This window comes from Ictalurus punctatus, chromosome 21 (assembly GCF_001660625.3).
Source record: "Ictalurus punctatus breed USDA103 chromosome 21, Coco_2.0, whole genome shotgun sequence".
NCBI lineage: Eukaryota > Metazoa > Chordata > Actinopteri > Siluriformes > Ictaluridae > Ictalurus > Ictalurus punctatus.
This window is the reverse complement of record NC_030436.2, coordinates 13,257,501-13,285,000: the sequence shown is the minus strand read 5'-3', so window position 1 is coordinate 13,285,000 and position 27,500 is coordinate 13,257,501. Positions and strand designations below refer to the sequence as shown.

Here is a 27,500-nt window from a genome sequence, read left to right as displayed (position 1 = left end):
TTTAAAAATAATTACTATAAATATGCTAGCAAGGCTAACAGAAATACTAAAGGGGATTAGCATTATTATTATTTTTTTTTTAGACATGCACAGTTTTTCCCATTATCTTTTAAGTTACATAATGTACATTTAAAAACACTGTATGTTTCAACTCAAGTAAATGTAACAGTTTGGTCTTCCTCAATTTCTGATGAAAAATTTTGATGTAGCACTGTTTTTGTTCCATTTCAAAAAGACTCAAATCTGGATTGTCAAACATTTGTAAAGCTGCTGTTTTGTTTTTGTTTTTTTAATTATTCCTAACATTATTCACAAATATACTTTGTAAACAGTGTTCTTTTGTCTCTCACTGTTGCCTGTGTTGACATTTGACAAGTTTAATAGGACCAGTTGAACTCAACAGGGCACATATTTAAAAAATGTGAGAGGTCTGGGAAAGAGTTTTGTCACAGATATAGAACTCTTTGATTAGGGGCTAGTTAAAGTCTAATGTATTTATTAAAGGAGAATGTTCAATGTGAGGAAATTTGAACATTTATAAAGTAACACATGGGTGAATTTTGAATTTAGGCTGACTTAAATGACTGCAAATTGAATCACATCGAGGGGGAAATAGCATTTCAACAGCCTTTCATCTTGTACAAAAATCATAGGAATTATAACGAGCAAGAGTGATTTTCTTTTTTCCCCCCATATAAACAAATTCCTCAAAGAGCTACCATTGTTTTTCTGTACCCCACTGTAATCTGAATCCTTGCTGTTACTTCAAGTTGAGTTTTTATTATTAAAGCTGGTATACCTTTATCTTTGCATCACTATGTCTGGCAATCTGATCAAACAAGTCTATTTTAATGTGTTTTCTGTACTTGTTTCTAGCACCTGTTGCTCCATAGCAACAGTTTCATCTTAAGTTCTACAGTACCAGGTTCTATATTTATATACCAGCATATTGAGATTGATTTGCACTCCTGTCTCAATTTGTTTAGTCTGCTTTCTGGCCATTTAAATATAGAATGTTACAATGTAGTACAGACAATGAACTGGAAAAATGTGTTGATGTGGTTGATGTGAGTTTGGATCACTTTGCATCAGACTTTCCCCATGCAAGACTCAGAAATGTGTTTTTGTTTCATTCTGTACTATTTTATTGTTATCATACATGTATGTATACTGTATGTGAAAGACTGGTGGCTTGTCCATAGGTGCTTAGAGCTCCCCTATTTATATCAGCAGTTCTACCAATGTTATTCTTCATAAAGTCCTGTTTCATAACCCTATGCATTTTAAATTCATTACATTTAAATAATAAAGTGCTACATGTGTTACTAGAGGCCCACTGGAGAAAGAATCGTGCTGCTCCTTGGAGGATGAGCAGTGGGGACAGAACAGTGGGCTAGTTTAAAAATACTCAGTGGCTACCAAGAACTTGTTTTATAGCAAATTATTGAAATTCAATCTAATACATTTCCACAAAAAAGGGAACAGTGTAATTGTGGACAGTGTGTCTAGTATCTATCATTTCTATTGTATTAGAGGCACGTTGACAAAAAATCCTACATCCTGATTTTCTGGATGTTTATAACTTTATTTTTAATATGAGCTCTCTCCACCAAACAAACAAAGAGATTGAGGACAAGAGGCAAAAGCTCTAATGTCCTGACCCAATACAGAAAGTGCAGATTAAGATCACTGCTAATATTTCTTCCCAACATGCATACATCTTTTCAACAAAACAGAGAAACTTCATCTCCAAAGTACCAAATAAGACTTCTATCTTCTGTTAAACTGAAACATAAATAAGCAGCTCTATTCCGGAGGCGTCACTGTATATGCACTGCAAATAAAATGACCAACTAGGGAAGGGACAACCCTGGCTCGCTCCTATATCGTTATCAAGGTTGTCAGCCCTCAAACCGCTCTGGGAAATGCTGGCCATTGATATATCCTTTATACAGGTGAAAGCTAAAAAATAAATAAATAAATACTGAATATGGGAGAATCTGTCAAGAGATCTGGCAGAAATATATACCAGTGAGGCAAGAGAGGAATAACTGGAGTGTTTTTGCTTGTTTTCAGAGCTGCCACCACAAATCTCCATATTGAAAAATTAGCTAGCCCAGATCTCATAACTCCAATCACACGCAGGCATAGTGCAGAACAATTGTCTCCTGTGTTTAGATACATATTTAATCAGTCCCTGCATCAGTGCACTGCTCTGGCCTGTTTCAAGACTTCTGCAAACATCTTGGTTGCTAAGAAACCAAAGATTACTAGTTTTACAAATTACAAAAAGTGCTTTAATTTCTGTAGTAATAAATCCATTTAAATACCTCCATAGACGACACGATTAAAATGCTCCTGACCTTTGTCTACCATACAGTGAAATTTTATGAGATCCATGTATTGTGCTTGTTTACTTTATTTAGTACTCCTATTGTATATATTCTTTCCCTTTCCCAGTATGTAAGCATCTAGACTCACAAGCCAGACCTCTAACTTTCGTTAGGGTCTGGTACCTTTCATCACTAAACATGGCAAAAAAGGCTTACTTCAACAGGAAAAAAGTAATTTGAGTGACAACACACCTGACCAGTCACTGAGTTTTCCAGCCAATGTGCGACCTTGTGAGAATGTTGTGTTTATTTCTCAGCAACTGATTTAAACAAAACTTCAAATAAATTGTTACAGATCAGATTGCAGCCTTAAAGATTCTGAAGCTTGTGGCCAGAAAAGTGCAAAGATATCAGATGCTCTGTGTGGCTTGATCAAAATGGATTCTGCAGGAATGTGAATGTACTTGGCCAATAAATTTGATGGTGATCCTGATATAATAAAGATTTTCAACTAAAATTAATTGAGAAGCTTTACAAAACATTTATCCAATTATGCAAGTTATATCAACTTCCATCCTTACTCTTGTGCATACATTACAATTTACTTCATTTTGTTGTTCTCTCTGGAGACACACCATCATGGCAAATTCCAGTGGGATTGATTGGGTTGAAGGAACTACATTTACCTTCACATTTCACTACTTCAAAAGCCCTTGTTTTTTTTTGTTCCACAGTGCACTGTATTTTGTAAATAAAGGACAAGACTACACATTTTACACATTTCATTTCCAGCTACTGCAGCAGTGGTATCAAAAGTGACAAGATTGAATAGATGTCAGGCACAATTGTATGTCCTGGCAGTTGGTATTCAAGGTCAGACCCATGATTAAAAAATATCTAAGAAACTTCTTGATTGTCCACCTCCCAGACTCTTCTGTCTTGGAGTCAAAACAGAGTTTCTGTTCGTCTTTTAATCAGTTGTTCTCTTTCTCCTCCCCATATACTTTAGAGGCCTTCAGAAAATGCTAATGGAAATGCTGTCTTTAGTCACCTTGATAACCTCTTCTGGTGCTCTAAATGTATTCAGCGGTGGATAACACTCATGTCGCTACACTGTCTGTCAGCCTATTGGCTGGATGACACATAACATTTATGTGCTCTGTCTCTAGCATATAATGAGGTACCCCAACATGGTCTGGCAATTCAACACCATTTTCACTCCAAGAGGAAATTTCAAATTATCCTACCTAACAAGAGTCCATTAATTAAACTATTCACAGATGGAGCAAAAAACTCTGTTGATGAGCACTGAGTAATCTGAGATTCTTCACATTCACATAGTTAATGCAGCAATGTGGTTGTTCTCCTGCAGGAATAAAATCCCAAGCATGGCAACACCAGGTCTGCTCCGCTTGCTTTGTGCTGTGACATGCCCAGGCGGCTGTCAACAATCCTGGCTCATTTGAGCACTGTACACCATTCACCATGAAATGACTGCACCGCAGATTGACACACCAACTCAGTATGGCAAGAACCCCCCTCCCAATCTCTGCCTGCAATAGCATGCATAGCTTGGAGCAGGTTGCCATGCCTGCTGAATAATCCACCCTCACAGCAAAGGGCAGGAATGTTTGGCATGATTCCTCTGCTCCACTGCTTGACATAGAGCAGGAAAAGATTGCAGAGATGTATGATGAAGATGATGATAATGATGGAAGTTCAGCTACTTCTCTTTGTGTAGAATGAGTTTGAGGACTCCCCATTACATCGCCCGGCCGAAACTGAAAATCCAACAACACAGTGGAGACCATGGAAGAGTGCTGCCCTACAGAATGTGCTCAAGCATTTAGCAGATCCCTGGGCTAACTACGAAGGGGAAGGTCTGCTGGGGGCAAATCCAGTGGCACAGCAACTAATCCCGATATTCCCTGAGCGTTTGGAGGAGGATACATTGGCATGGGTGGATACGTCTTTCACCAACAAAGCCATTCAAGGAGCTTTTCCACATGCCCCTGATGGAACCCCGGGTGACAGTACACCTGCACCCCAGACACTTAAGAGCCATATGCCCTACTTTGCCTTCCAAAACAGAAAATTAAAAAAAAACAAAAAACAATTTTGCATGAACATTCACCCTCTCATTCTACAGGTTTGCATCTACCCAAGTCATAAGCAGATCCACTGGGTCACAGTAGATTTATAGAAGTACCTGGCATACCATGGCTATGTGGCTTAGAAAGCCCCGTGCCCAGATTGGGCCACAGGTACCTCAGCAGGACCCTCCACCCATTCACATGGTGAAGAGGAAATTGCTGGACAGTCAGATCACCCTATGTTCTCTGTTTCTTTTTGTCAACAGTTCAGGTGGAGCAATTTACTGCTGCTCCTCAGCACTTATGGCAGACAGACCCCAAGCACTGGGTTGGGCATAGGTGTGTCATTAAAAAGAACAACAAAATACACTTTACTTGCTGATTCCAGCGAATGTGTTACTAATAACACAAAAAGATGGGGTTTTTTTTGCAAAACAAGCACAGAATGTTGCAAGATGAAAGCAAACATAAAAATGCCACCTCAGAGTGCTATTACCCTAAACAATTGAACTGTGATCCATCTGCTCTTACTACTATCTTGGCTTGCACTGTGTCCATGGGCACTGCTGTCTCTGTTGCTTAAACTCATCTAACTGGACCTCTGCATTGTTCTTTAGAAGAGTATTAATTGGTAGTTGTTACTAGATCTGTGTATAACATATACAGTGGGGGAAATAAGTATTGGATGTGTCAACATTTTTTTCAGTAAATATGTTTCCAGTGAGGCTATTCACATGAAATTTCCACCAGACATCAGTATTAACTCAAGAAATCTGGAAATATAAAGAATTCACAACATTAAAATCTATAAATGAAGTTATGTGTAATAAAGTGGAATGACACAGGAAAAAAGTATTGAACACACTAACTGAAATTTATTTAATACTTAGTGGGGAAGCCTTTGTTTGTAATGACAGCTTCAAGACGCTTCCTGTATGGAGAAATTAATCGGCTGCAGTATTCAGGTGTGATTTTGGTCCATTCTTCTAAACATATTGTCTTTAAATCTTGTTCAGTTGGATTCAAGTCAGGTGATTGACTGGGCCATTCTAACACCTTGATTTTTTTCTCTGAAACCAATTGAGAGTTTCCTTTGCTGTTTGCTTTGGATTGTTGTCCTGCTGGAAGCTCCACCCACGTCTCATCTTCATCATCCTGGTGAGTGGCAGCAGATTCTTCTCAAGAATCTCCCGGTAAAGGGCTCCATTCATTGTTCTTTCAATTATATGAAGTCTGCCAGTACCATGCGATGAAAAACAGCCACACACCATGATGCTGCCACCTCCAAACTTCACTGTTGGTGTAGTGTTTTTAGGGTGATGTGCAGTGCCATTTCTTCTCCAAACATGGTGTGTAGTATGACAGCCAAAAAGTTCAATTTTTCTCTCGTCTGACCAGACTACACTCTCCCAGTATTTCATAGGCTTGTTCAAATGAGTTGTAACAAACTTTAAACATGCTTCGACACTTTTCTTTAGTAATGGAGTCTTGCGGGGTGAGTGTGAGCAGTTGAGTGCATTGCCTATTGTTTTCTCTGTGATGATGGCACCTGCTGCCTCCAAGTGTTTCTGGAGCTCTTTCCAGCTGGTCCTTGGCTCTTGCGCTACTCTTCTGACTATTCTTCTGACTCCCTGGTCAGAAATCTTGTGAGGAGCTCCTGCGCATAGCCGGTTGATGACGGAGTGATCATGATCACCCATCATGAGATGTTTCTTGTGTGACACTTTGGTAACAAAAAGCCTTTTTACAGACCATCAATTTACAAACCCAGCTGATATTAATTTACACAGATTGGGGGTATAATTACTTACGGATTTCAGTAGGTTCCTTGCCTTACCTTGCCTTGGAGAACTGCTTTTTCTTAGCGTGTTCAATACTTTTTTCCTGTGTCATTCCAGTTTATTACAAATAAGTTTATTTATAGACTTTAATGTTGTGAATTCTTTATATTTCCAGATTTCCTGAGTTAATACTGATGTCCGGTGAAAATTTCATGCGAATAACCTCATTGGAAACATATTTACTGAAAAAAATGGTGACACGTCCAATACTTATTTCCCCCACTGTATGTATTTGAATTGAGAAATTAGTTTAAACATACTCATGACATTAGCAAGCAAACCAGCTAATTACCTACCATGCCCTCCACTAATATTGGCACTCTTGGTAAATATGAGCAAAGAAAGCAATTAAAAATTCTTTATTGTTTGACCTTTTGAGCTTTTGTTTAAAAAAAATCACAAAATACTCTGCTCTCGTGGATATCACACAATTGCAAAAAATATATATTTGTTAAAAATAGGTGTGCCACAATTATTGGCACCCCATATGAATTCTTATGAGAAAACTATATTTGAAGTATTTTCCCATTGATATTTATTTTTTTTTAGTATGCCTAGGTGACTGGGAACAAGAAATTGTCACCTAAATCACCACAAGTTGATTGGAAGGATTTCAATAAGAGCCTCTACTGCCAGAGGACCTGGACATTTTATTAGGATACATGGCATCATGGACTCTATAAATATTAACAGATATTAAATATAAACCTGACTGCCTCTGCCAGAAAGCTTGAAATGGGCTGTGGTTGGATTTTAAAGCAGCACAATGATCCAAAACATACATCAAAATCAACACAAAAATGGTTTACTGCCCACAAAATCAAGGTCCTGCCATGGCCATCCCAGTCCCCTGACTTGAAACCCATAGAAAACCTGTGGGGTGAACTGAAGATGAGAGTTCACCAGCATAGACCTAAAAATTTGAAGGATCTGGAGAGATTCTCTATGGCGTAATGGTCTCAGATCCCTTGCCATGTATTCTCCAGCCTCATCAGGCATTTTAAGAGAAGTCTCAGAGCTGTTATCTTGGCAAAGGGAGGTAGCACAAAGTATTGACTAAAAGAGTGCCAATAATTGTTGCCCAAAGATGTCTATTAAACAAAGATATTTTTTTGGATAAACCTGTTTTGTTAGCAATTGTTTGATATCCATGAGAGCAGAGAATTATTGTGATTGTTTTAACAAAAGATCAAAAGGTTAAACAATACTTTTTTTATAGCATTCAACAACCAAGTGTGGCAATATTAGTGGAGGGCACTGTAGAGCGCATAAGGAAAGTGATTATTTGTCAAAATGTTGCTTAAATGTTGATTTACTATATACATAAATAATACAAAGCAGTTTTGTGCCTGCTAGTACAGTAGGTGACATGATTAATGTTAGCAGTTAGCATTATCAGGGGCACATTTTCAGTTTACCACGCAAGTTTGACATTGCATTCTTGTATGCTAAAGGTTTTTTCAGAACACAGAGTAACATTTTATACATACAGTATATATAGTATAACTGTATCAAGGGGAATAGTTTTCACTCTGTGGCAAGAGATAGCCTATCTCTGCTAAAACATTGGTTTCTATTTTTTTTTTCTGTCAGCCATTGTCTGCTTCACTGTGACTAACATTGTTTAACTGGTGAAACAATGGGATCTTGTAAGATGTCACACAGTCAGTGCTGTGCACATGCACACATGCATCTGCAACTAAACCTAAAGATTAAAGTAGTCTAATTGGTATTGCTTAGGAGGGATAAAAGGTACTTTCAATCACACAGAGAGCCACGACTAAGCCTAAGGTTTAAAGTTGGAGAGGAATGGTGCTATGCACAAAGTGGTCAGTTTTGAACTTTGAGGCTATAACGTGCATCAATAATAATGATATTAATATTCATATATATTTAATTATAATAGTAAGAGAATAGACATTAAAGCACAGAATGATCATGATCATCCAATCAAATGGAGATATGTGCTTTAAATTTGAAACTATTCCATGAAAATAAGCATTTCTTTCAAGCAGTTCATGATTTGGAAAGGTCACAGTGAAATACATAGACATATTTTAATTGCTACAGATGAGAAATTGTGGTACTTGATAAAGTGCTGGAATACTATGTTTGCATAATGTTCAACTAATATTTATTGACTGTCTCTGCTTATAGCCATTCAATTGCCAAGAGACTTCTGGATGAAGAAAGAGGGCAGCTGGTGCATATGCCCAGGCAAATACACTGTAACAGTTACTGGCCTTGCACCACAATGGACAGCCACCTACAATCTCTGGACAAAAATCAGTGCCAGCTCTGTGGAAAGATTTTCAGGCGAGTTTCGGATGTCAGAATTCATGAGCGGGTTCATTCCGGCGAGAGACCGTACCACTGCCATTTTTGTGGCAACAAATTCAAACAACAAGGCCACCTTCGGACACACATTAGGATTCATACAGGAGAGAAACCATTCATATGTCCAAAATGTGGGAGACGTTTTAAAGACCCGAGTGTGAAGAACAAGCATGTAAAGCGCTGTAAAGTTTACACTGTAAAAGTGATGGAAATTAAGGACACCTGCTAGATGCCTTTGTACTTTTGTTTATTTATTTTATCTTTTTCACATTTTCGTGTTTTAACATTGCAATGTTCAACATTTCATGATATTAGTAGGGTTGGGTTACTCGATCCTGGACTCGAGTCCAATTATGAACAAACTCAGACTTGTCACGGACTAGGAAATTTTGGACTTGGAAATTTTTCCAAGTACAGTCGAGTCCGTGTCATGTGTAACATGAACAGAAAGATAAAAAAATAAATAACAACATGAAATTAAGATAACAAGAAATTAATGAATGTCTCCCTGCCTGATCAGGGGCTTTCTGTTCACGCATAATTGAAGCGTGCCCACCGAAAGCCACCTCATCGTGCGAGTACCGAATTGAGTTCTTTTTAGCAGCTTATTACGCTTGGATGGTTAAATAAATCCACACACACCATGTCAAAATGCAGGTCTGGCTGAGTATTCATGCAAACACAGTCGGTTATGCCTTAAGTGAAGGGAAAATCAGTTGGGGGAAAATTGGAGATGTGTCAATACAGTATACTGGCTCTGTGCATTAGGTCTTAAAGTGCTGTCTGTGTCATTAATATATCAAACAACAAAAGAAAAAGAGAAAATCACTCACTCATTTGACTGTATAACTTAAGTAAATTTAATAAGAATCACGGTATATGTCGTACAGTGATGTGCATTTTATTTTACATTTAATTGCTTTATTCAATTTCATAGTATTTCTTACTTAAATACTACTGATAGACCTGAGAAAATATATTGTTATTGTGAAATAAGATTGTAGTCATATCCCCCACCCCTAAACATTAGCATTTGGTGATTCCAGTCTTGAATTTCATGTAAAATGTAAAATATACTTCTTATTGTAATAAATATCATAATCCCTGCCGATAGGGATTTATTTTAATAATTTTTTCATTTTAGGAATTAAAATGAAAAAAGTTACATGAACGGAGCTGTGTTCAGAAGTGAGTTTGTTGTCATTCATAGATGGATTAAAAGCACTAATAAAGCATGAAGCTTGTTGTTATGACCTGCTGCTAAATGTAACTCTACTCTGTACTGTTTCTCTCTCAGCCTATGTAACTCTGGAGGAGAGGCATCAAATAATTTAAATGCCAAGTCAAACTGGAGCACACAATATAGTGTGATACAAATTAACCTGTTTAGTTACTGTATTTTCATGCACTTGTAATATAATAAAAGTTCTACATATACCTCTATATGGCTTTTTTCTTTGAAACCATTTTTGATAGGAAACTAGTTGATGTACTGATGACATGAAATAAAAATATTAAATGGCAAAGGCACGATGTAATAGTGGTATTTTTTTTTGTTACATTTATGTTGCCATTGGTTTGTGAACGTTAAAATGTTAGTTTAACAGTTTACAGTTGCAATTTCAAATCTTTTTTCAATTTAATTACTTTCTGGTCTCGGGCCGGACTTGACTCGGACTCGGCCATAGAGACTTGAGTCCAACTCGGCCCCTTTTGGACTCGATTGGTTAAGGACTTGGTCTTGACTCGAACTTGACAAAGGTGGATTGGACCCAAAACTAGACTTTAGTATTGTAAAGCTGTGTCTTGCATTCATCACAAATAGACAAATAGAAAAAAATAAATTCACTATATTCTGTTAGTGTCACTGGTACATATGTGCTTTGTGTAATAATGTAAATAAACAGTTGTCATATCTACTGCTGCCTCCTGTGATGCATTCTGTAAGTTGTTTTCACATAATTTGTGTAGTGTTACTTTGTTTTATGTATTGGTGTTAGAAAGTAGATGGTCTGATACACTACATGGGAAAATGTACTAGAAAAATCAAACTTGGATTAAATCATAGTCTCTTTTTATGTGTGCTATGCTGTAATGCAACTATTCATGGGCTTTTCAGCAGTGTCTTCTAAAAAACACAAGGGGGCAGACATATTACACCATTTGTGTTCCATACCCATTGATTTTCAACCCAACCCCCCCCCCCCCACACACACACACGCACACACCCCAAACAGTCAAGATTGGGCATATGACAACTCAAATTGCTTTATATTTTTCTTTCCTTTTTATTTATCCTTTTTTTTAAATTACAAGTCTCAATTTAAGTCAAGTCCACTGGATTTCTATTGACATTCCTCTATATAAAATGCATTCTTTAGAACCACAATGCAACACATAACGGTGATGTAGTATGGTAGGATTACATAAAGTGCAAATACCTGAGCCTGTGAGACCCCAAAAAAAAAATACAATAAAAAGCAAGACAGTGCACACTAATTAGACAAGACAACAAAACAGTATTGGATGGAATAAATCAGTGCAAACTATTGTCTGTAAACCGATTACTCTACTCTATGCAAGTGGGTAATAATGTAGCAGGAGGTCAATAATAACAAGTTGAACCATTTTGAACCTTGCATTATATAAACATTACTTCAAATGTATTGGGGATAAAATCAAGAAGAATGCAAAATGTTATACTACATCCTATATAAGCAACTGAAGCAACTTAATGTCTCAGTGTAGGTGTCTGTAGTGTTCACATGTTTGCTCCTAATGCTTGCAGGCATTTATTGAACCTTGCACGCTTTCCTAATATCTGTTTGAGTCAGTCCTGATTTTGTAATTCTTTTTTCAACCTGTTGCATAGCAGAGACGTTGGTTGTAATTTTAATTTGCCTTATAGTCTGTTTGTACTGATCCTACTCTGTGGGTGCTGTTTGAGCCTGAAGGGCTTTTAAAGCACATGTAACTATAAACAACGTTTGTGTCCTGAGCACAGTGCTAGGTAATGAATTCACTTCAATTCAGCCACTGACTGTAAGCTGACCCCTTAACCAAGCACTGCAGTGCCAGGAACGTGACTGTATTCTTCACTAATGGGTTATGGAAGTAGAAAAAATCTTGCTAATGATACATTTAGTTAAGCCATGGTAGACTTCACATTGACCACACCAGGTTGTGAAACATTATGTAAACCAGGCTGTCTCTTCCAGCGTAATGTGAAGATATATATAGTCTAGGTGTTAGATGCAGATATGCTCTGGAGATACTAGGTTTAAATTCACAACTTTCTAGTCACATATTTTAAGACTGTAGTTGCTTCTTGACCTAGGACCAGCTTACTTCAATATCCACCACGAAATGGAATGGCAACATTGTGAACATTGTGTTTTGTACATATTCCAGGCCTCAGACTTCAGGATCTTGAAGATTGCTGTCTTATTGGCTTTTCACACTGGTTCCTGATGAGAAAACAAACTTTTGCACACACTGAGCTTTTTGGGGAATGTGGATTTCAAACTGGGCTGAAAAATGATACAGAATTCAGTCTTTTTAAGCTCTTAGAGTTTTGTGTGAAGAACTTAGTGTCTTTCTGAACTGAAACCCTTGAATAATACAAGTGTAGCAACTCTAGGCAGGGTAGCAAAGGCAGACACCACTGGAGCAGGTTCAACCCATTTTTAGCAGGTTTATGTTTTATATTTGGGTGTCTGCTTGCTTACCGGGCTGTTAAAGGCGGTAGTTCACAAAACACATCCTCTTGATGACTGCGTATGGGCCTTGCCATCAGGCCAGGAACTTACAGGAGGAATTGGGCATTAGCAGGAGCACTCAATTGCCTGGCATGAACTCTTGGGGTTGAGCTGAACATTTGTATGTCCTTGTTTTCTCTGAGTGGCTTCCATGTGTTCTTGGATTATTGGGGCCACTCTGTTGATCTGGCCCTGCATACTTTGGATGAACTCGATGACGAAGCAAAATGGTAACGGTTGCTCTTTCCAGGCCTCCTTGGCCAAATCCAGCAGTCCTCAAGGTCATAGGATGAAGAGGACATAGGGCAGGAGGAGGACCCAGTTCCTCCCCTCCTCATCTACCACCTGGAACAACATCCATTTCAGAGTTTGGTTGGAGCGTTCGACAAGCCCATGTTTCTGTTGATGGTAGATGGGCGTCCTCAGGTGTTTAACCTGCAACAGTTGACACAGATCAGTCAATTGCTTGGATGTGAAGGGCATACCTTGGTCAGTTAGTATGTATGTCCTTTGGGATCCCCACATGGCTGAATAGGAGCACGAGTTATTTGTTGAGGCTTTCCTTAGCACCGCCTTGGGGTGTAGTCCATACTTGGTAGCGTAGTCCATGATGACCAAGATGTATTCGTGACCCTGGGCGGATTTCAGGAGTGGCCCTACAAGGTCCATGCCAATCCAATGATGGAGAAGGGGATAAGAGGTGCAGGTGGGGGTTTTCTTGGGGCGGTACATTAGCACTGGGGGCACTGCTGGCAGAAGGCTCGAACCTCTGCATTCATGTTGGGCCAGAGAAAGTGATATTTCAGTTTTTCCCAAGTGTTTCATGCTCCCAGGTGACTGCTGAGTGGATGGGCATGGACCAGGTGCATTAGTAGCTGAGTCCTTGCCTTGGGGACCACCAGGAGGTCTCAGGTTTGTCCTCTGTGGTTGGTCCGACATTATAGTAGTTTTCCTCTGACCAGAAAGTAGGTTGTGAGGAGTCTCTGGTCTGGGTCCTGGTCGATCCCTTTGATCTGAGGTACCTGGGCCTGGCAATGTTTCAGGCAGTCATCTTCTTTCTGCTCCCGCCCAAATTTCCCCTGTCGTGTTACCTGTTGGAACACAGATGACATTGGGTTAGTGTGTGTGTGTGGCTCACCTTCTACTGTGGTGTCCCCCTCATCTTGGGCCATATAGGCCTGCTGGACCCGTGGACCCATCTCTTGTAGTGACGCCCTCTTGGTTTTGGGAGCTGGGCCACCCGGGAACTGTGGTCAGTCTCTTCCCAGGAGTAGAGGCACTGGGAGGTCAGGGATGATGCCCACCAGGAGTAGCCAGGTACCTGCTTGGCTTTGTATTTGTACCAGCTGAGATTTCACAGGCATCTCCGTGTATGGAAGTCAATGTTATGGTCCCTTTTTTCTTGGGTCTTTTTGACAGGATTGTTGGTCTGGCCAGGGTCACTGTGCTACCAGAGTCCAATAGGGCTGTAACTGGGTGTTCCTTCACTTTTACTGTCAGGGTGGGTGTTCTGTATGGGTTCTGTGTATGGAGGCTGCATCCTGCTAGCCAGGGTTTGTTGGCTCTTTTTGCAGTTGACGGGTCTGGCGCTGTCAGAATGGCCTCATCCCAGAGTGATCCATAGGTGTGATGGCTTTGGCTGTCCCCTCCCTCCCTGGTGTGGTTCCATTCAGAGCAGCAAGGTGGGACGCTTCTAGGGAGGTTTTGGCTGGGTGCTCGCTACTCTTCTCTGCTGAGTATCAGGGTGGCCAGAGCTTATTCCAGGGCTGTTATCATCTCTCTGGGACTGTTGGGGGACTGCATTCCAACGGCCTGGTGTTCAGCGGGTGGCAGAGTTCTCAGAAATCGGTCCATTGCCACCCTCTCTTCGACCATGGTGGCAGTGTTTTTGTCTGGCTGAAGCCATCACTTGGTGATGCGCAGGAGGTTGTCCATATGTGCCCGAGGGTTGGCTCTGGGCTGGTAGTTTCACTGAGGAAACTCTGCCACCTCCTGGCTGGGTGACAGGCCACATTGTGCCAGAATCTCGCCTTTTACTGTTGTGTAGTCAACTGCTTCCGAGAGCTGCTCGGGCTTCCCCAGAGAGTAGGGAGGCGAGGCTGCGGGCCATTTCAGAGCATCTCGGCAGGGGTCGCTCCACTGTAGGGGTCGCTCCTCTGTCCACCACTGTAGCAATTCTAGGTTGCAGCAGGCTGAGCACAAACACACAGGAGGTGAATTCAGTATAAAATAGTGCTCTTTTATTTAAGAAAGTGTCTTGCAGTGTGGAAGAGTGGAGTGGAGTGAGGTGCTCTGGTGGCTCTTGGTCGGTGCTAGGATCCAGGTATCACGGCTGAGCGGCATTGTGGAGTGACCCAGGAGGTGTGCTGAGCTGTGTAGAAGCCAGAGGGTTTTGGAGAGGCAGCCAGGGAGTGTAGTCTTCCTCTGATCTGGTTTCTTCTGCAGGAGAAAGAGAGAAAGGCATTAGCAGAGTCATGGAAGCAATAGCTCACCTGGCTGTAGGGGGAGAGCTCTTGTTTACTCTCCCATAGGCCTCAGGATGGTGGAGAACTGCTCTTGTGATCTTTAGTCATCAGCCGTGTGTTTATGTTGCCCCGTCTTGCACCCACGCACTGCAATCCACCATTTTTTGCTAGTATTGTCTTGTTACCAATTTGTGCCTTGGGTAAAGGTTTGGTGCCAGCTCTATTTAGTGGTGAGTAAACTATAATCTAACGTGTTTGCCAGTGGGCTTCAGGAAAAGATCTATAATTGGTCATCTGTCATGTCAGTTAAAATGTCCTTTTTCTGTGAAGTTGTTTTTGGTCACATTTATTAATGAAACACACAAAACAAAGCAAGAGTTCTGGCTAGTGAGACTAGCTAACGTGTCACTAAAACTCTATTCAGTGGATGGGTCAATGGAGGAGTTCAAGACTTGACAATAATTTCATTGCAATTTGTCCTATAGGTGGTACAGGTTTCAAAATTCAGATTCACTTACAGAACTGAAATATGACAAATCCTCAGACATAATGCAAAATTTGGCATTACAATTTTAATATATACTCTGTTTGAAACTAAATATTAATAATTATTCAGATGGAACAGACTGAATAGGAGTTGAATTTTTTCTTCTTCCTTTGTCCATCAATTTTCTCTGCCGGTTGACTGTTGTGGCAGGACTCCTAACACAAGCTTGAGCGGTGTATTTCTCCAGACCTTGATCTTCCATGCAAGAAGCATGTCTGCGCCCCATGGGTTGCTCTGCTACTTTAAACTCTGCACTGTTTAGTGGCATTGTTCTGAGCAGTCACTGTGACTGCTCAACCCTCTGTGCCTGTGCTATGTGTGGTGCTTGTGCAAATACTATTTCAGTTTAACATTTCCTTTTTTAAAATGGCCCCTGTCACTTCGCAGCAGACCTATTTATATAATTAATTTAAAATATATTAACCTCTATCATCATTGGGCATGCTTTTTGTCATTCTTCACTGTGAAAATCATATGGGAACTATAGTTAATTTATTGTTTCATATTTCATATTTACTATTGAATTTTTTTTGTATAGTGTTGGTCCAGAAAAAAAAAAACTTTCCCTGTTTAGGCAGTTCCCATTTCTGGCTCAAATCCTGGTACAGATACAGATATTTGGAGCACTAAACAGATACTGATATGGATAGTGACATTGCATCATATCCCTATTACATTAATTATTAATCTAACCTCTAAGAATTTGCATGTTCTTTGACACACAGACACTATTCTGATGTGAAAGTTTTGTTTTTAATTATGAAATTATTTATTCAATATTTATTTAATTACTTATTTTTAATGTAGTTGTTAAATGAACATGCCATGCCATGCCACCCCATGTTCTAAAAATTTCTTGTGGTTTCATAAGACACATTTTATTATCTGTAAATATTTCTTCCTTCACTAATTTTGTCTGTGTATGTAAAAGATGCTGTTCAGTGTTACCTAGTAACAACCTTGGGTGCTTTGTTATAGTCTTCCATCATTGTCATAACTGACCAGGATGTGTCCTATTTCCCCAGTCAGGTATAATGTATGTATATGTGTTACAGAATGCTAAACATTATTGGTAGAACTAATACCATAATTTATGTTTTTATTGCAGAACGTTCCATATTGTTAAATTTTCAGGAATGGAAACTGTTGCAGTTGTGCCATCTGAGTGGTATGATGCTGGAAAGACACTTTGGCCAAATTATGAAACAGTCAAATGTATGGAAAGAGCAGTTAAACGACGAGAGACGCCTGGCATGGACTGGGACCGCTATAACTGCACTATCCTAAAGACGTATGGTATGTTTGACAATAGTGTTAACTAGCTAAAATTAAAAACTTATTTAAAGCAATACATTTAGCCATTCTATCTGTAATTACATCTAATGATATTATTGTCACCAGCCAGATGAGAGAGTTTCACTCAGTGGGTGGTTGTCAGTATTTTAATTCAGTGGTAGAAGTGCCAGAGATTTTAAATTCTTTCAATATTTATGTTTCAGGCAACTATTCAGCAGCACGCCAGGCTTTGAAATCCTTTTCCAGTAGCACTTCTGACGTGCAGTCGGATGAAGGGGAGGAGGTGAACACAAACCCGAAGTCAATGTTAGTTTCAGAATTAATTAAAAGCTTGAACTTTTGTAAATGTCAAAAAATAATGGTATTGAAAATGCATAGTAGATATTTGTGCTACATTCTTTTTCAGTCATTATCTTGAAGAATCTGATGTTGATAGTGATCAGAATAAGTCAAGGACCCCTTTGAAGAAACAAAGAACTCATCAAAAGGTTCACCGCTTTCCATCTTCAGCAACACAAACTGTTGATCTAAACAAGCCTCATACCATGGCCTCTAAAACGACTCATCCACCACTGACTCCTCTTGCATCAGTTATATCCTGTCCTGAAATGAACACAAGCAGTTGGGAGGGTCAACTTCTTTTCCATCCAACTTGTAGAGGAAGGACAGGAACTGGACCGATTCTATGCACTGGTGAGTTTTAAAGGAAAAATCCACCCTGAATGACCAGCATTAATGTAATAATTTACATGAGCTTCAGTGACTTACAAGACTTATTTTGTAATGAAATACTAGAGTAGAATTTTATTTTATTTTTTTAGTTTAAACTTTGATATTTTCTTTAATGGTTTCTTAAGTTATTTACAATGCTGTTTGACTACTTGCTTATAGTGATGCAGTGGGATTTTGGCCTTGCATCATCTCTACCTAAGAGAGCGATACGCAGTGCTTCAGTTCTTTAGTCTGTTCAGCTCTCTCACCTCCTTATCTGTACTCTCTGCTCGAACATTTCGGCTTCCATTTATTCTTTTAAATGATAATATTTAATGGCGTGAAACTGCTTTTTTAGATAGCACTATATTTGGAAAAAACTCATTTTAATTATTTACTTTTTTAACTTTATAGCTGCTCAGCTCCATATGTTGACACTCATGGAGCAGGTTAAGCATGAACAGACCCAAATCCTGGGAATGCTGAATGGCCTGAACACCAAACTGGATGCAAATACAGAACTCCAGGGCTTTTTTGACACACCTAAGGACTTGAAATTCCCACTGGATACCATTGAGGATGTGGAACATTTTGAAGCCTGGCTCGCTGAAGCCGCAAATACAGGATCCAAAAATAACTTGGTATTCAATAACATTTTTCATCTTTGTTGCAGATTTCAGTGCAATGTATGTATCAAAACCTAGAGACAGAAATACTACAAATCATTAATTGCCAGCATTGTTATGTGATGATAAATGATTTCTGTATTCTATCTTACATAACTGCAAAGTGTTAGTCATCTTATTTATTTATTTATTTATTTATTTATTTATTTATTTATTTATTTAGAGTATTCATTTATTTATTTGTCTGTCTGTCTATTTGTTTCACTAGTATGCTTAAATGAACAAGTTATTAGCATCCAAGTAGCCTTTATGTGCATCAATGAAAGGAAAGCTGTTTTTCCCTTCCTAACAGATAAAAATTCTATCAACGCTGGGAGGGCAAGATGTCAAGAAGGTGACCTGGAATATCTTGGCTCACATATTCAGTGACAATGTTAGCAAAAGAATCTGTTGGAAGGGGGCCAACCAAAAGCTAAAATTCAGTGGAATGAACACAAAGGGGCTTCTTATCCGTATGTATTACGAGAGTTAATTAGACATTTTTCATTTTGCCATATAAATATATAATTATAATGTATACAGTTATATGCAAACATTTGGGCACCCTGGCTAAATTACCTATTTTGTTGATTTTTTAAATGAAAAAAAAAAAGTGTACACCTCTGCAGCAAACAATTAAAAAACTTCCTGCAAATGTTAATGCACAGTTGCTTTAAATTTGATGACCATAAAAAACAGAAAAATAGTAATTATAGCATGTATAAGTTTAGTTCCAGTTTGTAAAGTCTCACAACTTAATTAATTTGTTAGGCCTTAATTGTCTTGTTAGGACTTGGTAATCAGGTGAACAACTGTCATTATAAATTGTCAGCTGATAATATATATATATATATATATATATATATATATATATATATATATATATATATATATATATATATATATATATATATATATATAAATATTTATATATATATATATATATATAAATATATAAATTCCAGAGCAACATAAATTCTCTGACTTCTCAAGTCTTGTATTAAAACTCAGCAACCATGAGCACCTCTAATGAATTAAATTGATGCCTACAAAGCAAGGAAAGCCTATAAAAATATATCAAAGTATTCCAGCTCACAAATTCCACAGTCCAAAATTTCATTAAGAAATGTCAGTTAAGGGGAACTGTGGAAGTTCAGATAGAACTGGCTGCATCCCGGGCACAAAGGCAAAGCAAAATCCCCAAGTGACAGCATGAACCTATATGATCTGCACAGAAGTGTTATCAGAAGGAAACCTTACCTGTGACCTCATCACATAAGTCAGTGTATGATGTATGCAAAACAACATATAGATAAGCCAGATGCATTTTGGAAATAAGTGCTGTGGACTGATGAAGTAAAAATGGAACTCTTTGGCCAAGGTATATTTGGAGGAAAAAAGGAGCAGCATTTGATGAAAAGAACACCTTGATAACTATTAAACATCAGGATGTTTCTATTATGCTTTGGAGTTGTGTGGCAGCTGGTGGAACAGGAAACAATGCACAGGTAAAATGGATTACAATAAATATCAGCCAATTCTGGAAGAAAATGTGACATTCAGTCAAGAATATGAAGCTGAAAAGAGATCAGCCAAAGGGATGTTACTAAGTAGTGAATTTATGTGCGCATGCCACAATTACAATTTTGTTCTATTTTTTATGTTCATGAAATATAAGGTAAATGTGCATTAACATTTGCAAAAACAAAATTAGTTATTAAAATGGTTTGCTGCTGAGCTTGTGCTTTCTTTTCACTTCATAAAATATGCAATTTGGAGTTGTACAAAAACTTTTGCATACAACTTTATTAATATATTGATTCTTTAATCAGGAGCTGTGCGAAACTGCAAGGTAAGCAGCAATTCTACTGAAGAAGAGATCAGCAAACATGCCATTCGTTGGTTCAACCTGGCATCAGATCGTGGAGGTGGACGTAAAGAGAGACACAGGTTTGGTTTTAGCATTTAAACTTAAATAGTGGAACTTAAACAAATGTGAGTCACAAATTCTATGACTTGTAACTGGATTTCACTTATCTGTATGAGACTCGATTTGGCCTTGCTTTGACATAGCCGAAAATTCAGACTGACTTTTACATATCCTATAAATATACAGTATATACATTGTATAAACAGAATAAGTACATTATTATTTCTTAAAATTAAACTTACTCAGACTATGCTACTATAACTATTGTAGTTAATTAATCACTAATTTGAATGTTTAGAAAATTAGAGAAGTCTTTCTCATTCTATAAAATATCTCAGATATCTCAGCCATTTAGACACGTCTTGTATTTGAAGACTTGATTGTAAGTAGCAACTGTAATCACTTTGTACATTATTCAAACTGAGTACACAAGCATCCTATCCATCCTATCCCCAAATTACTATAAACAACCCTATTTTCAATGGAGTTATTATTAGTACACCACAGTGACAGCTGGTTGTGATATTAGATGGGAAGGCTAAACTTTAAAATCTATCAGTAGCTTGACAATGAAACTTTTTGGGAGGAGCAATGCATCTCATCAGTGACATAATATGAGTGATGTGGGGCATACTATTACACACACACATACACACACACACACACACACACACACACACACACACACACACACACACACACACACACACACACACACACACACACACCACAACACCTCCCTGTACACCAGCACAGTGAACACCAGCTCTCCCCAGGGCTGCTTGCACAGTCCACTGTTGTTTACCCTGTTGACTCTAGACTGTGCTTCAAAGTACAGTTCAAATCACATCATCAAGTTTGCTGGAGAAACTACAGTTGTGGGCCTCATCAGGACGAACAACGAGTCAGGGTACAGTGAGGAAGTGAACCAGCTTGGAGAATGGTGTAGAGACAACAATCTAATGGTGATGAGACAAAAGAGATGATTGTTGACTTCAGCAGGCCTGAGTAGACCACTCACCACTTCACATCAATGGAAGTACTGTGGAAAGATTCAAACGTTCAAAGTGTCTTGATGTGCACATGACAGAGGACCTCTATTGCACTCTCAACACCACCAGCCTAGCCAAGAAGGCACAGCAGCACCTCTACTTCCTGTGGTGGCTGAAGAGAGCCAACCTTCCTCCTCCCATCCTCACCACCTTATACAGAGGGATGATAGAAAGCATCCTGACCAGCTTTCTCACCATTTAAGTATAGGACCCTACAGCTAATTGTGAGAACAGCTGAAAAAATAATTACCCACCATTGACTCCTTATACAACAACCACTGCAAACCTCCAACCCCTTTCTTGGACTCTTCACCTTCTTGCCCGCTGGCAGAAGGTACCAGCGCATCTGTGGCACCACCAACAGTTTATTCCCTGGGCCAGTCAGACTACTCAATACCTTGGTGACTCCCGATGCTCACCTGGGCTAGTCAAAGCCCTAACCCAGGATAACTCGATACCACTGCACACCTGCATGTTACAATGCTACATTAGACACTTTCTATTTATGAGACTCTTTTTTTTCTGCTAACATTGCTGCTACTTTGCTGATAATATTGCTGCTACATTTATCACTGCTACACTACTCAGTAGTTTACAGCTCACTGTTGCAATAGTATTCTCACATAACACTGTTCTGTTTTCCTGTATAGTCTATGTGCTCTGCATTGTGTATCTGTTGTCCTGTGTATTCACTCTTCTGTATGTTTATTGTTCTGTGTATATGTTTTCTGTGCACTTCTGTGTGTATTTGCATTTCATGTAGTCTTGTATACTGTTCAGTTCAGTTCAGTTTTATTTGTTAACAATGGGCATTGTCCGAAAGCACCCTGTGGGGCCATCCTTAGCAGCATCATGTGACTTCCAATTGATAAGAACTCCAATCAGAAGTACAGCATCAAGATGGATCAGGCAGGTCCGGAGAGCAGGAGGGGTCAGGATCACTGGCATCTCAGAAGTATCATGTGTAGCTCTACAGAAAGAGAGAGGGAAAGAGGGGGAGAGATTATTAGGTATGCTTTTGGCCCTGTAATGGTTAAGGACAATGTACTTTGTGTGATTGCAAGCAGGGACTCGGGAAAGAGTAGCTATGACAGCGTAACTAAAAGGGAGAACCAGACAGTAACAAAGACATGAGAGTACCCTGGGACATAAAGCGGCCAGCCACTCTCCCATCTACAAACCTGGGAGAGTGGCGCATCCAAACATCCCCATTCACCACAACACTCTATGCCTGTGAGCCTGCTCCTTTACCTAAGAAAAAAGCTATTCACAAACAGCTTGTTTTCAGCCTGGACTTAAACACTGAGACTGTGTCTGAGTCCTGAGCAATAATTGGAAGGCTGTTCCATAACTGTGGGGTTTTGTAAGAGAAAGCTCTTCCCCTTGCTGTAGCCTTCACTATTCGAGGTATCTACAAATAGCACCTTTTGTTCGAAGTAGGCATGGCAGATCATAAAAGACCAAAAGTTTGTCAGGTACTGTGGTGCGACACTATTCATTGCTTTATATGTGTGAGCCCTCTAGGCCAGGACAGGCAGAACACAGACACGGGGAGGCTACAGTGGTGCCAAAAACAGTGTTATTTATTAAAGGTTAGGTGGAGGAGTGGGACTGCAAGGGAGAGGAGTGAGAGTGGGGAAGGTGCTGTCTTCCTAGTGAGGGGCGTGCTAAGGGGGCTGGAGCTGCCATGAGGTGGGACCCAGGAGTCGTAGAGGAGGCCATGGAGGGTCCGGAGAGGTGCAGTGCAGCCGGGGAGTTTCTTCTTCGCTGTCCTCGTCATCTTCTTCCATGTCAGCTTCTGGAATGCAAGAGAGAGAGAGAGAGAGAGAGAGAGAGAGAGAGAGAGAGAGAGAGAGAGAGAGAGAGAGAGAGAGAGTGAGAAAGAGAGACAGGTTAGTACATGTGCATGTCGAGCGCAAACTCACCCCGTTACGGCCACCGCTCCCTTTTATAGCAGCATCTCTTCTGCTGGATGGTAGAGAGAAGCCACTCCAATAATTGGTCACCAGCCGTGTGTGGTTCTGCTGCCCTGCCTCACAACCCTGTGCACTCTTGCGGTCCAAAACAATCGAGGTGCTGAAATGGCGCTGTCCATTATAAATAAATGCGACACTACCTCTTCTGCCAGTTAGACAGGGCTGATGTATATAACTGTATGCAGGAGGATTAGCTTCATTTAGTGCTATGTACTAATTTGTTTTAATCCATGTTTCTGTTAAACACATTATATTAAACTCCTGATCAGTAATGGTTTCATTTAATTCAATTAATGCTGTAGACATACTGTAAGAGATCTAATATTTAACAGTCTTGGTTTCAGATCAAAGGTGCTGGCTGTACATTCAGTATGACCTAATTTTATGTAAATTAGGTTACTAAAACACACTTTCTGAGTGTTTCTAAATTTTTGTATAGCTCGGGGAACAGGCACATTCTTAATATTGTGGAACCAAGGCGACGACTTGGTGCAGCTAGCAGACGGTCGGTTTTGCCTGCTTGTCTGCTCCCTGGCCATGGCTCTAGATTGTCAATGATTAACTAGGCCTGTTCTAAGACTATGTGCTATGCTGCAAGAAAGTGAGAGCAGCAACTTCCCCAGTGGGCTGGATACCGTCCTGCCCTAACAGGCCAGTGTGTAAAAGTGAAACTACAAGAAATGAGAACAATAGCACAAGATTATTAATGAAAAAGTAAGGAACAGTATAATTTAACACTGATGCAAGCAAGAAGCTCCTATACTGTACTACTGTAATGTTGTTTTGCACCATGGTCCCAGAGAAAGGACATTTTGTTTTAATGTGCACTAGCTACATAGAGGAATGGAAAAGAAAAAAAAAAAACCCACTTGAGTTGACTTAAATTTTTCTAAGTGTTTCAAGTTAATGCTCTACTAATTCAATGCTGTGTTTCCTCCAAGTAACAAACAGGGTAGACAAAAAAGTTGTAAGCCTTTCAATTAAAACAGAAAAACATGTATGTTTGTTATGAAGTATGTTATATATATATGATAAATCTAGCTTCAATATGTTTTTTTAATGTAAATAGTACATATAGCATGTGTTGGAGTGTGTGTGTGTGTAAGCCCACCTTTGTGTCTTTGTTCATGTTTGCTGGAAATGTGTTGAGCAAGAACAAAAGGATAAGTGTGGCAGAAGGTTTAATCGAATCTCGGTGTGTGTTGGGGAATTTGAATGTCTGCTCTATGTAGTGTTGAGATTTGTTCTGTGACTAGTAAACGCTGTGTCAAATCAGAGTACATGGAGATAGTGAGAAGTTATGAGAGGACATGCAAAACCCTGTCTTTGTGTGGCAATTTAACTATGGTGTGTATTACAATATGTGGTAGAGTCAGATGCTATGAATCATACAATGTCATAAACTGAACCAAAACAGTCATGATTTGTTCCCCCCATGAAACAACCTGCTATGCCTAACTTGTGTTATGCCTAGTTTATCTGCAAAGGGGTTCAGATTCTCACAGTGAGGGACTGATGGCATTTTTCAGTCACAAAGATTGCAGAGGTGCCAACATCTACGGGTTTAGACATAGCATTGACACTTTTTGACCCCTTGCTATGGTGATCTGAGAGCCACCTGAATACTGAGTTTTTGTTCTTTTTCAGTTAAAGCAAAGGTCAGACATTGAACATTAATAAAATTGGCAGAAAAGCCAATTCACTGAAAGGGAATTGATGGTGAACATGAAAAACACACTTGTTTAGAGTAGTTGTTATTTTCACTTTGCAAAGGCATAATCTAGGTGAACTTTTACCTGGAATTTGTAATCATGGAAACATGTGAGCCAGTAGAAAACAAGAAGGTGGGACTGGGATCTATGTTCAGTAGAAATGGAGGAGTTTGCTAATTATTAGGTAGCAACCACATAAAACTTTTGCCTTTCTGTACTTTTACTGTTGCTTGGAGCACATTTGAAGAAAACAAAACAACTCTTACACATACATTATCTTCAGACTCACAGCTGCCAGAATGAACATTTTGTTGATGCATGCAACTCAACTCATGCAACTGTATTGTCTGATCAGTTGGTCAAAAAAAATTGCTGGATCTGAGTGGGGCAAATTGAAATGGTGTAACATCTGACATATTACTTCAACCAATATATTTGGTTTTAACAGTATCCTGTTAGCATTCCTAGCTCATGTCCACCAACCTATGCTAAAGTTTTTGTGGTAAAATGCAGTTTTTCTTATCTACCTGCTATGACTTTATAGTTAGCATTGCTGGCACCTCTGAGCCACAACTTGCTTCCAGTATGAATAGTGACTAAATTGACATCTGCATTTAGACCTATGGGAAAAACATGAGGTGAAAATTGGGCCTGAAAGTGTAGATTCAGTGACTGATGCTCAGGCATTAGTGAGATATTTAAGGAAAATGGAAGACCAACTGTGAGTTAATATGCCAATACAGAATGTGATTATGCCAGGCAGGCAATAAATATTTATAGTCTTTGCAGAAAGTGGTATATTTATTCTCTAGTTCTTTGGAAATTTCAGTGTATTTGAGTACATCTGCCCTCTGCAGGTGTCCAAATTGAGAGCGTGAGCAAACAAATTTTGTTAGTGCCACAGCAGGGGTAAGTTCCTATTTACTTTGTTGTCATTAATTGGGTCATAAAACTAAATAGCATTGTAATGATGTAATTTCCTGAGCAATCACATTACACACTTAAAGCTATTTTTTGTCCATTATGTTGTTTGTTGACTTATGAACAAGGCTTACATACACATACATATATATGTGTGGAGGTCTAGGAAAACCCATCACATGTCATAATTTGCTTAATGCCTGTACCATAAATAAACAATAAATACATTTCTGTGCCCACAGAGAACATGGCTAAATCAGGAGCCAATATTTGACCATGCAATGGTAAAAACTGTCTGATTAAAGTAGATGTGCAAGGCCTAGTTAGCTAGGTGTGCTTTCATTATGCAGTTAATGTCATGTTTTGATCAAGTTATTGTATCACTATGTGCCACAGTGTAATGGATACGCTTAATTGATTCAGTTCGTAAATGATCTTGACACAGTTATGCATTATGCACACACCATCGCTTACACTGTAGAGATGGCACCGAGCAAATATGAAATGTTTGAATTACCTAATCAAAAACTGGTAAATTTAGCCAACTCCATAGAACACAGTGAATTCATTAATCAGGGATTATTTCATCACAGCTGTTCGAGTGGATAGTAATCAGTGGAGTAAAGCATGAAGATGTGTTCATCCAACACAGTGAGGGACTTTTACCTCAGAAGACGAGATTGGAGAGACTGGTGTGAATGATGCTCATTGAGTGATTAGTCATTTCCCATAGTAAGCTTGTAATTCTTTGTTAAAGTGTCACTAATGTTTTTCTATCATAGATTGGGTTTTAAATGGAGAAGTAGACAGTGTGTTTGCTTGCTATAGCCTGGAAGTTTAGGACAATATTAAATCCAATTAAGGTTAAGCTATGCTTATCCAGAGAGACTTACCGTAATTTGTAATTAGTAAATGAACTGATTAGATTTTTAAATTGATCAAAACAGGGTCAAGGGTCAAATGTTCTTTCAAGTATATTTAAAAGGTATCTCTGGCATACAAATTAGTAATAAGAATAACTAGACTTGTTGGTAGTGGAGGCATCCCTGTTGTTAAGTTCTACCATTATTTTTTTACTAGGTTTAGTGCTAAGTGAAGGGGTGGTTCTTCACTTGAAGATAGCCAGTGACTCAGCTGTTCCAACCGAGATAATATAGAAATGACTAACAGGGAGTTAGATAGCGTCATCACAACCAACTCTCAGATCTCACCATCAGTCACTACATGCAACCTTGAGGTAACCATGGACAATCAACTGTCCTTCTCATCTCACATTACTAAAATGATCTAGTCCCTGACCCCCTGAACCAGGATGAGGATGTATTTATTGATAGAGACTTCAAAGTACTTCTGTACGTCGTTCTGAATAAGGGCATCTGCCAAATGCCATAAATGTACATTTAAATGAATTTTAATATAATTTATACTGCAAAATATAAAACATTTTATTTGTCTGCAAATGTTGTTTGTCCTTTTTATATAAAATATAAATATTTTTATTAAACTTGGAATGACTACTGGATGAATAGCCTGTCAGTCTTTAAGCTACACATAAAGAGATATCTTTTTAATGCTGATGTCTATACCATTTTAATATTTATTATGTATCAAATTAATAAATAGTAGTTGTTTTAAGACAATTAATGTGTTAGTGTCTTTTAGTGGAATGGAACTTTGGAACTTTATCCATTTACACTTAAAATAGCATATGTTCTATGTTGTCTCAGGTAGTTAGTGTGTTGTTTTATGTAGCACCATGGTCCTGGAGGAACGTTGTTTTGTTTCACTGTGTACTGTGCCAGCTCTGTATGGTTGAAATGACAATAAAAGCCCCTTGACTTGACTTGATGTTTTTGCCACTTG

The 27,500-nt window shown here is 38.9% G+C and overlaps 1 protein-coding gene across 1 annotated transcript in view; it reads left to right on the top strand.

Moving 5' to 3' along the window:
* The window catches only part of si:ch211-86h15.1 (uncharacterized protein LOC558435 homolog), a 51,563-nt gene that overhangs the window by 23,112 nt on the left and 951 nt on the right, over nt 1-27,500 (top strand). Inside the window, exons 4-9 of the mRNA XM_017450870.3 lie at nt 16,483-16,670; nt 16,874-16,976; nt 17,077-17,363; nt 17,796-18,022; nt 18,360-18,519; nt 19,879-19,996. Coding sequence (XP_017306359.2) covers nt 16,483-16,670; nt 16,874-16,976; nt 17,077-17,363; nt 17,796-18,022; nt 18,360-18,519; nt 19,879-19,996 — 1,083 coding nt within the window. The remainder of the gene's footprint in view (nt 1-16,482; nt 16,671-16,873; nt 16,977-17,076; nt 17,364-17,795; nt 18,023-18,359; nt 18,520-19,878; nt 19,997-27,500) is intronic.